The following is a 12,718-nucleotide window of genomic DNA, read 5'->3' as shown; positions in this document are numbered from 1 at the left end:
AGTAGCTGTGATGCTGGGTAACACATCCTCCCATTCAGTTGGCCTAAGATGCTCTTTATAATGAATGCAAGATGCCAGTGCAACAAGAACAAAAGGCACTTAACTTCATACATCAACATGAATTTATTTTAGTTTCAGATGAACGTTTCACATTTTATACAAAATCATTAGAAAATGCCCGACACTCCAAACTCCCACATCTAATCCTTACTTGGTGGCTTCACACACTGAAAAGGATTATTTGGGGAATCATGCAGCATCCCGGCCCAGATGATGAGGCTCAGCCCGACCTCCAGATCACAATCGAATGATGATGCTCAGCTTGCTCGTTGGCCAAACACTCCCTGCGTGACACAGTGATATCTCGCCACATCTAATAATGTACAGAGTAAGATACAGTAGGATGAGTTGTTAAGAGGAGACCGGAGAGCTTCCTGCCTTTCTCCGTCGATCATCACCAACCACCGCTTAGATGTATGGACACAGTACCACATCAACAACACCATGCATGTTTTCATACGCATGACACATCATTGGTTATGATTAGCTATGTAGTTTAAAAAAAACAAAAAAAACCCAAGATTGATAGTTTAAAAATTAACCAATGACTGCAGGCCTGAGGACAGGGAGAGGGCAGGAGAAGGTCCACTGAGCCTCTTGTTTGGATGAGGTAAAGTGAGCAGGGGCAGGTGTATAAGCTCATGACTAGATGGTTTACTAATGTACATGCCCGAGCACACACACGCACGCACGCACGCAAGCAAACAATCACATATTTGTCAACACCTCTGCCTCATGCCAAAAACCTTAGACTGATGCCTCGCCCTCTGCAGGACAGTGTACAAGAAAGTGTGTGTGTGTGTGAGAGAGAGAGGGGAAGGGGTCAGAAAAGATAGCACACACCCTCGATTAAGATTGAACAAATGAAAGAAGATTTTATTCAGCCAATGAAAAGAGGTCGCCCCTCTCAAACACAAAAAAGCCATCACAGCAAGGGCAGAGAGGCACTTACACAATCGGTTTCTACTCGCACACACAGGCTCGCTGTGTGTGAGAGAGTGTCTTTAACAGCGACACAGCTACATTTTTTATTTTTTTAAATGACACTCACACTCTCAGATACTCATTTTCACACTTAAGCTTTTGGCACATGTACATGCAAAGCTTCAGTTTGGCCTGCTCAGGCTAAACTGAGGGAAAAGGGAGCGGAGGGGGGGGGGGGGGGGGAAAGACGACGTGTATGTGAACGGACGGATGCATGAACAAACTGGCGGACAGGCTCTTGAACACTTTAAAAGAAAAACAAAGACACTCCCCCCTCCCCGCCTCCATCTTTGATCCTGTCCACGCCCCTTTCGGGGTCACGTGTCTCTAGCAGCACCAGAGGAGCCCTCTGATCGGTGGGTACAGCCATCAGTCCAGTCACTCGGTCTCGAGGATGAGCGGCGGTTGCTCGTTGTCTTCCTCTAAGTGTAGGTCGCTGAGGTCGTCGTCAAGCCCCACCCCTCCCACAGCGCCCTGCTCTTCACAGTAACCTAGGAAAGAAGAGTTCACAAGTCAAACATTGATGAGATTTCTTCTGATTGGATCACTTCCAAACTTGTCCCGCCTTTCTGCACAACTTAATTACAGATAGTCGCTCCAGAACAGCCATCTTTACAAAATAGAAAAAAGTTTATTCGTTTTTATTATTAGTTTTTATTTACCTATTGCCTTTTTTCCCCCCAATCAGAAAAAAAGAAAGATATCAATACTGTGTCACCTACCCTTTGAGACAGCAGCACTGTAGGTCTGGGCCACAAGTGGGCGATCATGTGACCCCTGCTCAAGGATCTCATTGGGGGGCTCGGTACTCCCGTCTAACCTGAAGCCAAAGACTGAAATCCTCAGTTTAACTCCCCAAAATTTACCTTACCAGCTAAAGCGAGCCACAATCTGCCAATGCTGTGTTACCTGTGCTGCTTCGTTAGTGTGCATTCGCCTCCCTCCTGTGGATCCAGGTTGTACATATACAGGTAGCCATCAGCCGCTGCTACAAGCAACCTGGGAATCTTCTGAATCCTAATTTTTAACAATTAAAAATGGAGATTCATGAAAGATCCACAAATCCAATCCAACACGTCAATCACATTTATCCTCTTCAGCATCTTCTCTTCTTCAGCACCAGATGTGACATACCAAGCAGCTAATAAGAATCCTACAAGCTCATTAATATTTTCCAGTTTCCTATTCTTAGATTCCTCCTCTGATTCCTTGGCACACAGATGAGGAGCGGCAGAGGTGACGGATGTTACATTACTCAAGTATTTGCATTATTTTAAGTGCCTGTCAGAAGCTCAGGACCTATTATGGAAATGCTACTAACTTCAGTTCTCCATACAAAGTGGTACAAAGGCAGAGTGACAGAAGCCTGCACATCCTCAGGAAAACCACCTTGTAAAAACTCATTTTGATTATTATTAATATTAATTATTAATACTACTCGCTACAACTTTAAATTGAAAAAAAAAAAAAAGTAGGTCAAAGGTGACCAAAGATTAAAATCAGTCAGTATTTTAAAACTTCCTACAATCAAAGTGCAACGTAAATAAAATGTGCTAGAAATTTTGTATGACCTGTGATTGTAAATTCAGTCAACGCTACTTCACATTTTTCCCCCCCCCTTTCTCTGGCGTGATAAGAAGTAACAATTTCATAATGTCTCAAACGCAGTGTTGCATTTGTGCTCACTGCGAGTGTGGAAAGTGTGTACTCACACAGCTAAGGCGCAGATATTCTTATGCCCGCAAAAGGGTAGACGTACAGTGGCGAAGGCTCGCCCCTGGGTAAACATTTCCGTGACTTGGGAAGGCAGGTAGGTGGTGGACGCCATCAAGACCTTCCCCAGGTAACCTCCCCACGTGGTGGGCTCCTCGGCTGGCCTGAGCGAACACGTACAGAATGTGAGATGCATGTTTTCGTTGGAGGAAGCAGCAGCTTGATAAGTGGCTACGAAACAAGCCATCCAAAGACAGACAGCTACGTACACATACTTCTCCTTCTGTGTTTCTAATTTGAAGATGTGGACCGTCTCTGTGTTGCTGGAGGCAGAAAGGTACAGGCTGTCCATACTGAACGCCAGCGAACAGATGCTCACGCACCTGAGAAGACAAGCACGGCAACACACGTGCACAGAGGAGATGGTAAACGCGTACAAAAGCGTGCACAGATGTTACGAAGAATCAAAACTGCAGTGCATGAGCCGTCTACCTCTTGACTCCTCGTCGAAACTCAAAGAGCTTCTGTCCCTCTGGGATCGAGAAGACACGGATGACTGTACCCTGAGAGGAAGTGAAAAAAAAAGGCACAAGATGTACAGAGTTGCAACACTATTACAGGATGCAAGAATCAAAATCTGCATTTCCTCATGTGGAAAACAAAATTAGCTGCGGAGATGACAGGGTAATGTCCTGCACAGCAGCTGAACTACCTTCTCTGATGCTGTAGCCAGCTTAGTTCCAGTAGCATCGAAAGCCAGAGCCGCTAATGGGCTGTCGTGGGCTGGAATCATATTTGCTGCTCTCTGGAAAACGACACACAGATTAACTACTTTACAAACCTGCTTTCAGGCCCAGAAACACCTTCAGACAAAAACAGCCAAACGCACAATAAGCACTGCAGGAGTGCTCAGACCTTTATATAAGAGAAGCCAAACCACCAATTTACAAAACACACGGCACAACACAGGAGAACCAGCTGAAGAGGAAAAGACTCAACTCTAAGCCTGCACTTTAAAGACAAAGGTCGCTCTTTCAAAGATGCAAATGTTCACATTTTAGGCCGAGAAGATGGAAAAGTAAAGGAGGTCATCCACGTCCACTATGAAAGACCATCAATTAACCAAGTTTGTGATTCCGGTCAGACACAGGGGCCATGCAGTCCTTCAAGACTGCTCCATCACTGTGTGTTGCTGGAAGCGCATGAGTTAAGTATTTGCTGAATGGTGATTGGTTGACTAGATCAGGGAGCGACAGCTGAATTAACCAGCAACGCTTTTAAAAGTAATAACTGTGGTTCTTCACTGCAGCTGGCTGACCGACCAATAACAGCACTGCCTCCATCTGACAACAGAGCTCTCTGCAGGCAGACGGCTCTGTGCCCCGACTAGAGCGACTACATCTGCTGTTACAGGCTGTTCAACCCCCGCTCGCACTCACACTGTGCCTCAGGAGACCTCAGCAGCCACACAATGGTTGGGCGGGGCAGTGGCTGACGGAGGTTTCACACTTCGGTGCTCAGTGATGGTAATGACCCAGTCTTTTTTCACAACTTGGCTGATGATTAACAACAACCCTTAGTGGAAAACCCCCACTAGGTGTTAAACACCTCTCAGCCCAAGTAGTTTTAAAACTGAAGAAGCCTCTTTGATGAACCTAAAGAAATCCAGCTGATTTCTTTTCAAGCACTCAAAGCTACCATGACCTGGACGACTGAGTATCTATGCAGACATTCGTCAGAAACTGAAACACTACTGTGGCACAGCAAGCGTATGCCCCGGAAAATGCTTTGTAATAAATCCTGATGATGGCTTTATTTAAAAACAGGAGCACATAAAGTATCATTGTCTGGGTTCACCTACCAAGTTGACTGTGTCAAACACTTGGACCTCTCCTATCGTAGCACTGCCTGGGTATGCCAGGTAACAGTTATCATTGCTGATGGAAAGGGCACACAATCCTGGAGAGATACGAGCACAAAGACAAACTAATCAGTAAAAAAAAAAAAAAGATGGAGAGAAAAAACAAAACGAGTCAACACAACCAACTACAACAATGGTATCGGTAACATTAAAAGAAAAGAGGAGAAGAAATGAAGTCTTAGTGTTGAGAGTGGCAGACAAAACAACGCTGTTCAAAATAAACTGAGAAAATGAAAGTGGAGACACTTCTCAGCTGATACGAGAAAGTCATATTACTGCTTTCAGTGGGCCTCACTCATAAACCGCGTGAGCACACGTTACGCACAAATCTGAGTCGTACTCTGCAAACAAATTTTGAATAGCTACGTATGAATCTTGGGCTAACTGAACAGGAGGAGGTTTAAACCGTGTCTGCCGTCTATCGTGATGGGAAATGTGCGATCGTTGGCAAGTAAAATCGACGAGCTCTCAGCACTGGTACGGAGTCAGAGGGAATACCGAGAGTGTAGCCTGATGTGTTTCACCGAATCATGGCTGCACCAGGTCATTCCCGATGAGAATGCTTCCGTGGAAGGCTTCCACACTGTTCGGGCGGACAGGGACAGCATCGCTAGCGGTAAGCGTAAAGGAGGTGGGCTTGCTGTTTTAGTTAACAACCGGTGGTGTAACCCTGCCAACATAACAATTCAAAGAAAGGATTTGTTGCCCGGACACTGAACTGTGTGCTGTTGGACTCAGGCCGTATTATTTACCCAGGGAATTCTCTCACGTCATCTTGGTGGCTGTTTATGTTCCCCCCTCTGCTAACCCCACAGCTGCATGTGACACTATCCACTCTGCCATAGCTCGGCTACAGACTCAGCACCCGAGTGCCTTTATTGTGATCTCGGGTGACTTCAACCATGTATCACTGGACAATACACTACCAACATTCAAACAATATGTGGACTGTCCCACCAGGGGAGAGAAAACTTTAGACTTACTGTATGCTAACGTCAAGGATGCATACAGCTCCTCCTCCCTCCCCCCACTTGGTAGGTCAGATCATAACCTGATTCACCTCACCCCCCGCTATGTGCCAATTGTGAGGAGGGAACCTGTGACCACCAGGACTGTTAGGAGGTGGTCAGAGGAGGCAATAGCGGAACTACAGGGCTGTTTCGAGGTGACCGACTGGGAAACACTCTGTGAGCCTCACGCCGAGGACATCAATGGGCTTACTGAGTGTATCACAGGCTACATAACTTTCTGCACCGACTCCATTGTTCCAGCTCAGACTGTTCATTGTTACCCAAATAACAAGCCGTGGGTGACTAAGGACATCAAAGCCCTCCTCAACAACAAGAAGAGGGCTTTCAGAGGGGGCAACAAAGAGGAGGTGAGGAAGGTCCAGGTGTTACTAAAGGACAAGATCAGAGAGGCTAAGGACAATTACAGGAGGAAGCTGGAGTGGAAACTCCAGCAGAACAGCATGAGAGAGGTGTGGAGGGGCATGAAGACCATCACTGGATTCAGGCCAACCAACAGCAGGGGAGCTGAGGGAGGTGAGAATAGAGCCAATGAGTTGAATCTGTTTTTCAATAGATTCGACACCACAGTGTCTGCTCCCACCCCCACAACCTCACCTGCAGTCAGCCTGGAATCCAGAGCCACACCACTGTGCCAGCCTCTCTCTTCACATGTTGCCTCCTGTGAGATTCCTGACACCCCTCCCCCACCCATCACCTTCACTCAATACCAGGTTGAGATGCAAATGAGGAGACTTCACTCAGGCAAGTCTGCTGGACCAGACGGAGTGAGTCCCCTCGTCCTCAAGACCTGTGCCCCCCAGCTGTGTGGAGTCTTTCATAAACTGTTTATGCTGAGTCTGAGTCTGCAGAGGGTCCCGGTGATGTGGAAGACATCATGCCTCGTCCCTGTGCCAAAGACGCCTCGTCCCAGTGGCCCCCAGGATTACAGGCCCGTGGCACTGACCTCCCACATCATGAAGACCCTGGAAAGGCTCATCCTGGACCAGCTGCGACCCATAGTAAGACCACATCTGGATCCCCTTCAGTTCGCTTATCAGCCTCGTCTCGGAACAGAGGACGCCATCATCTACCTGCTCAATCGTGTCTACACCCATCTGGACCAGCCGGCGAGCACTGTGAGGGTCATGTTTTTTGACTTTTCCAGTGCTTTCAACACCATCAGGCCGACCCTCCTGGGTGATAAGTTAGCAGCGATGCAGGTGGATGCTTCTCTGGTGTCCTGGATTGTTGATTACCTGACAGGAAGACCACAATATGTACGTCTCCCACAGTGTGTGTCTGACAAGGTGATTAGCAACACAGGGGCACCACAGGGGACTGTCCTCTCCCCCTTCCTCTTCACCCTCTACACCACAGACTTCAGCCACTGCACAGAGACCTGCCATCTTCAGAAGTTTTCTGATGACTCTGCGGTGGTTGGATGCATCAGCAGGGATGATGAGACAGAGTACCGGGCTGTGGTCGACTCCTTTGTCACGTGGTGTGAGCAGAATCATCTGCAGCTCAACGTGGCAAAGACCAAGGAACTGATTGTGGACTTCAGGAAGACCAGGAAACACTTGACCCCCGTTTCAATCCAGGGGGTCAGTGTTGACATTGTGGAGGACTATAAATACCTTGGAGTACACATTGACAATAAACTGGACTGGGCTAAAAACACCACAGCACTTTACAGGAAGGGCCAGAGTCGTCTCTATTTTTTGAGGCGACTGAGGTCCTTCAACATCTGCCAGAAAATGCTGAGGATTTTCTATGAGTCTGTTGTGGCCAGTGCGATCCTCTATGCTGTTGCATGCTGGGGGAGCAGGCTGAGGGTCGCAGATGCCAACAGACTTAATAAACTGATCCGTAAGGCCAGCAATGTTGTGGGGATGGAGCTGGACTCCCTCAAGGTGGTGTCGGAGAGGCGGATGCTGTCCAAGATAAAGACAATGTTGGATAACACCTCCCACCCACTCCATGACATGTTGGTCAGTCACAGGAGCTCGTTCAGTGAGAGACTGAGATTACCGAAAAGCACCACTGAACGACACAGGAAATCATTCCTGCCTGTGGCCATCTCCCTGTACAACGCATCCACTTAACACACTGTTTGCTGCTACAGCTACACATGTTTCTTTTCCAACTATTTATTTATAAGTGACTTATGTATGTATGTATGTATGTATGTATGTATATATATGTATATATTGTACTATTCTTAGTTAGCGTATTGTCTGTCTTGTCTTAATGTTGGTTTAAAATGGAGCACTGTAACAAAAAATAATTTCCCCCAGGGATCAATAAAGTATTCTGATTCTGAGATGGTCCTTTCACTCCAGCTCTTTATTCTCTTTTGATTAGTTTTATTCATTCGTTTTTAAACCTATGCTACAGTCCAGATCTACATACAGTCATGGAGGCCCAAGATTTTTTCCCTTTCATTTTAAAATGAAAAACTAGATTTGTACATTTCTAAATATTCACGATGAGGCCCAATACAAGCACATACATGTAAAGTGGAAAAAAAGGTAAACTTTTATAAAAAGCACATATTACATTCACTATATTTTCCTATTTATATGATGATGATGACAGACTGTTTCTTCAGACTCACCTGAAGGGTTAGGCGGAGTCTCTCTAATAGTGTGCAGCACTTTCATGTCTCTGATGTTGTGAATATAGAGCGACTCTTCCAGGCACACAATCAGCCTCTGCGGAGGAACCACGCAACATCAACTTGTGTGTACTTAGCAAACAAAGTCGTCACTAGAGGGTAAATAAGCCTCTTCATATTCATGAACACTGCAAACGACCCCTGGCCTACCTGTCTGTTGAGCTTCACAGCCAGTATAGTGTTTGAATAGGAGTAGTTGCAGATCTCAGTTCCCTTCTTGAAGTGACAGACTTTGAGCTTCCGGGGGGCCTTCAGACTAACTATAGCCACCAGGCTGCTGGAGAACAGACGCTCCACAATGCACACATCCTCAGTGTCAGCTGCAGGAGACGGACACAAAATTATTATTTCATCAGTGCTCTGACATTTTATAATCACTTATGTGATTAAAGGATTAGATCATCTTAAACAGTTTGACAATTTGGGCTTAGACATTAAAGCATCCCATAATAACTACAATACTGTAATAAATAATCAGCTGATGAGCAAAGGAATAAAGCTCCAAGCATGATAGTGCATTTGTAGCCTGCAGGTGCCATAGAGCACTGTGCAGACCCACATACCCGTTTACTGTCACCAGGGGGCAGTGTCAAAAATACAACAAAGGAAATATGTGCTATGCTGTTGTTAGCGTAGCACGTACCATCCAGAAGAAATAACTCAAAAAAACTTAATCAGTGAAGTGAAACCAAATGTTAAAAACAGTAACCTATATCTGCTCCCAGTGAGTGCATTTCCCCATTCCTCTTTGTGGTGAGCTCTACCTTGTTTCCCCTTTCCTAGTTAAGCTAATTGAGCTACACATTGTTGCTTCTTCATAGCTAAAGACTTACACCAATGTGTCTACCCTTTATTTTTTTTTGACTCTACTCGAGTTATTTTCTGTGATTCAGACTTCAAAATATACATATCCACCTATAGTGGAACAAAGAACCACAGTGGCATCACTGATAACTGAAAGAACTACTAAATGAAGTAAAGCTGAATTCATGTTTTTCTACTGCTATCATACTTAAAACTCAGCTTGGATCCTTTGTTTTAGTGATGATTAATAACATTGGTGGAATATGGGGCACAGCTGTGGAAGCGGGACATGCCACAAACAGGAGAACCACTACTTAAGGAAGCTGTCTTCTGATTGGCTGACATTTGAAAACAAAAGGTTTCAACAGCAGCCGTATGGGTTGCTGTCTCAAAGCCAGAGGAAATACAAAAGCAAGAGGGAGGGGAAAAAAATTATTACTTGCACAGATTACTCATAGTTTTAAACTGACCATGCTGAATGTGCACCATGTAACAGTGTGTATGAAATGTGAGCAAAACATTCTGGGACTGGGAATACCCCCCCCAATTATTCTCTCTTTGACAATCTTCAGCGTGGCTGCTATTTTTAGATCACTCCATGGAAGTCGCGTTAGGTCTCATTGCATCTGCGCCTCTGTAAGACCTGCTGGATCTCCTCCAGTGTCTCAAATCGTGATCCTTAAAACTTTATTTTCATTTTGAAGAGTGGAACAAGCTGTAGGAAGCCAAGCGGTCCACGTGGCGAGTGAAAATTGGTTTGGTGAGGCCAAGAAGAAAACTCCTGGTATGCAATGCGACTCAGGGCTTTTCATCTAAACCGGGGGGGGGGGGGGGGGGGGGGGGCTCCAGGCCTCTAGGGCTCACGCACCCTAATCATTTGATTCGGGTGCGTGAGCCCTAGAGTATTCCACCCCTGATCTAAACATCATCTCTCCGAGTCCAGAACTCTGCAGAGGGAGGGCAATTCATGAGGCAGGGTCCTAGGAATATTGAGCAATGATTTCACACACACACACACACACACAGTCAGTGCTTATCTGCTTGCAAGTCTGAGGTCTGTGGTGAAACTGCAGCATGCACAGTTCCAGTGGTCAGAAAGGGACTTCCAGGGAATGATCCAAAAATACAGAGTGGGCTGGAATCTGTCTGGTCTTGCTCAAGAAGTATAGATGTGGATAGTTTTGCATTTTATACCTAGACTGTGTGAACTTCTTTCCTTCTTTTATCTAGGGTGCAAAAACAATCAAAAAGCTAGCCTTTAACACTTTGTTTCATGAAAGAGTCGAACGAGCGGTGTTCAGAAATTGTAGAAATGGCTTTCCCATTCTCTTGTGCTGACTATAAAACTTAAATCACCTACTCCCGTCTTCTTCTTTGGTATTTAAATATAAATTAATTAGCAAAAAAGTCAGAATACAACATATAGGTTAATAAAAGGGATGCAGCAGAAATCATATGTAACCTTTGTCCATATACAAGGAGGATGGTTGATGCTTAAGCATACTAGTGAGAGGAAAGGGCAGACATACTTCATTAATTATTTAAAGTAAAAGCACTGCACGAGTGGTATAGTGACTCCAAACTAACAGGAACAAATGCAGTAATACCTCATAAAATATAATCAAGCAATGAAGTAACAGTTTTTATAAGACAAGTACCTTTAAAGCCAACTAACTTAAAACAAATTATTTGCTCCGCTGCAAATACCTCAATGGCCAACTACATCTGGACAACTAGATAAAGGTATATCTGGCAGCCTCTCCAGCGAGACTGTCCTGCAGATGGACTGCTTCAGACTGCAGCTGGTAAAGGTAGTCGGCCATTTTATAACAGGCAAACCTTGCAGTGTCCTCCTTCCCCTGTGCAGTTTTTCGCGTTACACCGCATGGACCGATTATCTACCTGTTGAACGTTGCTTCAGCTCTACAGTGTGCAGTCGATCGCCGTCATCGGCATCAGTCATAGGTAGCACAGATGGAATCTGTGCCTGGGAGTGAAGACTAACTGGAGAGGCAGAGGAAGAGCGACATCGAGGACCACCGCAACAGGGGCCTACTCTGTCTATGCCATTAGCATACACATGTGTGGTTAAATTACTGGAAAGAGTTTCATGTTATGCAGCCTCGTGCACCATTACCACCACCATTACACCCAAGTCGCACTTTCACAAAAACAAACCAAAAAAAAATGCATGCCTTTAAATCAAAACAGCTAACTGCATGCAACTATTGTGTGTGCATTCTGTTTAGTGATTGGATGAGGAAAACAAACACAAACGGGTGAGTAGATGGAAGTAGAAAGCCAGAACAGAGGTCAGTTTATACTTACTACATTCATATATCTGCTCCAATTTGTCCACAGAGGACAGGGAGAAAAACTTGTATCCTGATTTGGTGCCAACAGCTAAGGACCTGTACATGACACAGAAAGGAAGCGTGGCAGTGACCAAGCACGGTGTCACAGACATACACTGAATAACAATGCACTCTGTGGTCGTTGTTACAGCCACATTGTATTAGTCTACACAATGAAAAACAGGGGGTTCGGTCTAATTTCAGTGATATCGACTAACTCCGCGTACCCTAGATACATTGGTCACTGTGGTCTCAGTGTGATTGTGATCACACGACTAACGCTGTGTTGCAATAATACCAGGCCTCTGCTGCTGAGAGCAAACACCGGCAAATTTAGTACATGACCGAGTTTAAATTCGACATGTCTATCTTAATCATATTAAAACAAATACAGTGACCCAGTTCGAGTCACAATTTCCTACAACAATTTCCAGCAGTCTTCCAGCTGTTCACCAGTAATGAGTCCAAAACACAGAAAAATCGAATTGCCTTTTACTATTTCTATCTACCGCCAGCCTGAATAAGTAATTACAATTACCCGTAGCAAATATGCGCCTACAGCACACTTAATTTACGAGCATGTTGCTAGTTAGCCTCGGACCACAAAACACTATGCTAGCTAGCAAGCTATGTTAGCATCTGATAAAATAAAAGGTAAATGGGTAGTTTAAAAGAGTAGCTAACCCAAAACACGACGCCTACTGATAGTCTTTTCTAGCATGACAAAAACTACATCTAGGAGATTTCAAATCCATTCCTGTGACCCCGCTAGGCGTCCAGACAAGTCCAAGCTGGGTTAATTAGCATTAGCTAGTTTCACAGCACAGGCCATCCGATCCCAAGCCACTTTCCCCGGCCCTGCCTTACGTGTTGTCCTGGTTAAAGTTGGCGAAGAGCAGCTGGCTTCCGCCAGCGTCTCCGCTTTGACTGGCCAGGTTCATGGGTTCGGCACCATCGACGTATAAAGCTTCAGTAGAAATAGCAGCAGCTGGACTGAATACAGTGGTAAAGACCAGAAGTGTTGAGCTTTACGGAACCATCTCTGTTTGCTGCTCTGCTCTAACGATTGTTGTTGTTTTCCACAGGAGCTTGTTGCTCACCCCCAATACGCATGCGTTATGCGCACAGCGTGCAGTTCCTTTAAAGGGCCATGACAGATTTTAATAAATGAGCTCCCCGGACTCTAAACAGGAAA

General features: G+C 45.4%; 1 protein-coding gene across 5 annotated transcripts; it reads right to left on the bottom strand.

Annotated features, from left to right (window-relative positions):
* Positions 1-104: 104 nt before the first annotated feature.
* Positions 105-12,718, bottom strand: wipi2 (WD repeat domain, phosphoinositide interacting 2). 5 transcript variants are annotated; one of them, XR_014911416.1, is made up of 13 exons: positions 12,391-12,718; positions 11,498-11,580; positions 11,072-11,230; positions 8,516-8,685; positions 8,306-8,402; positions 4,619-4,716; positions 3,470-3,562; positions 3,250-3,320; positions 3,027-3,140; positions 2,757-2,921; positions 1,954-2,061; positions 1,767-1,877; positions 105-1,535 (listed from the first exon to the last, which is right to left on the bottom strand). XR_014911416.1 is itself a non-coding variant. In XM_085403432.1 (13 exons), exons 1-13 carry the CDS (start codon positions 12,462-12,464, stop codon positions 1,423-1,425), a joined length of 1,443 nt encoding a protein of 480 aa, XP_085259558.1. In that variant the 5' UTR covers positions 12,465-12,707; the 3' UTR covers positions 105-1,422. The 5 variants fall into 5 exon arrangements, 4 of the variants coding, with proteins under 4 accessions (XP_085259558.1, XP_085259559.1, XP_085259560.1 ...); XM_085403432.1 differs by having other exon boundaries at positions 1,767-1,864; positions 12,391-12,707; XM_085403433.1 differs by having other exon boundaries at positions 1,767-1,864; positions 3,033-3,140; positions 12,391-12,704.

This window comes from Rhamphochromis longiceps, linkage group LG4, assembly GCF_057381845.1.
Source record: "Rhamphochromis longiceps isolate RC_006_pf linkage group LG4, R_longiceps_female_GT1.1, whole genome shotgun sequence".
Classification (NCBI taxonomy): domain Eukaryota; kingdom Metazoa; phylum Chordata; class Actinopteri; order Cichliformes; family Cichlidae; genus Rhamphochromis; species Rhamphochromis longiceps.
Note: the sequence above shows the minus strand (reverse complement) of the source record. Positions and strands in the feature narration are given on the sequence as shown.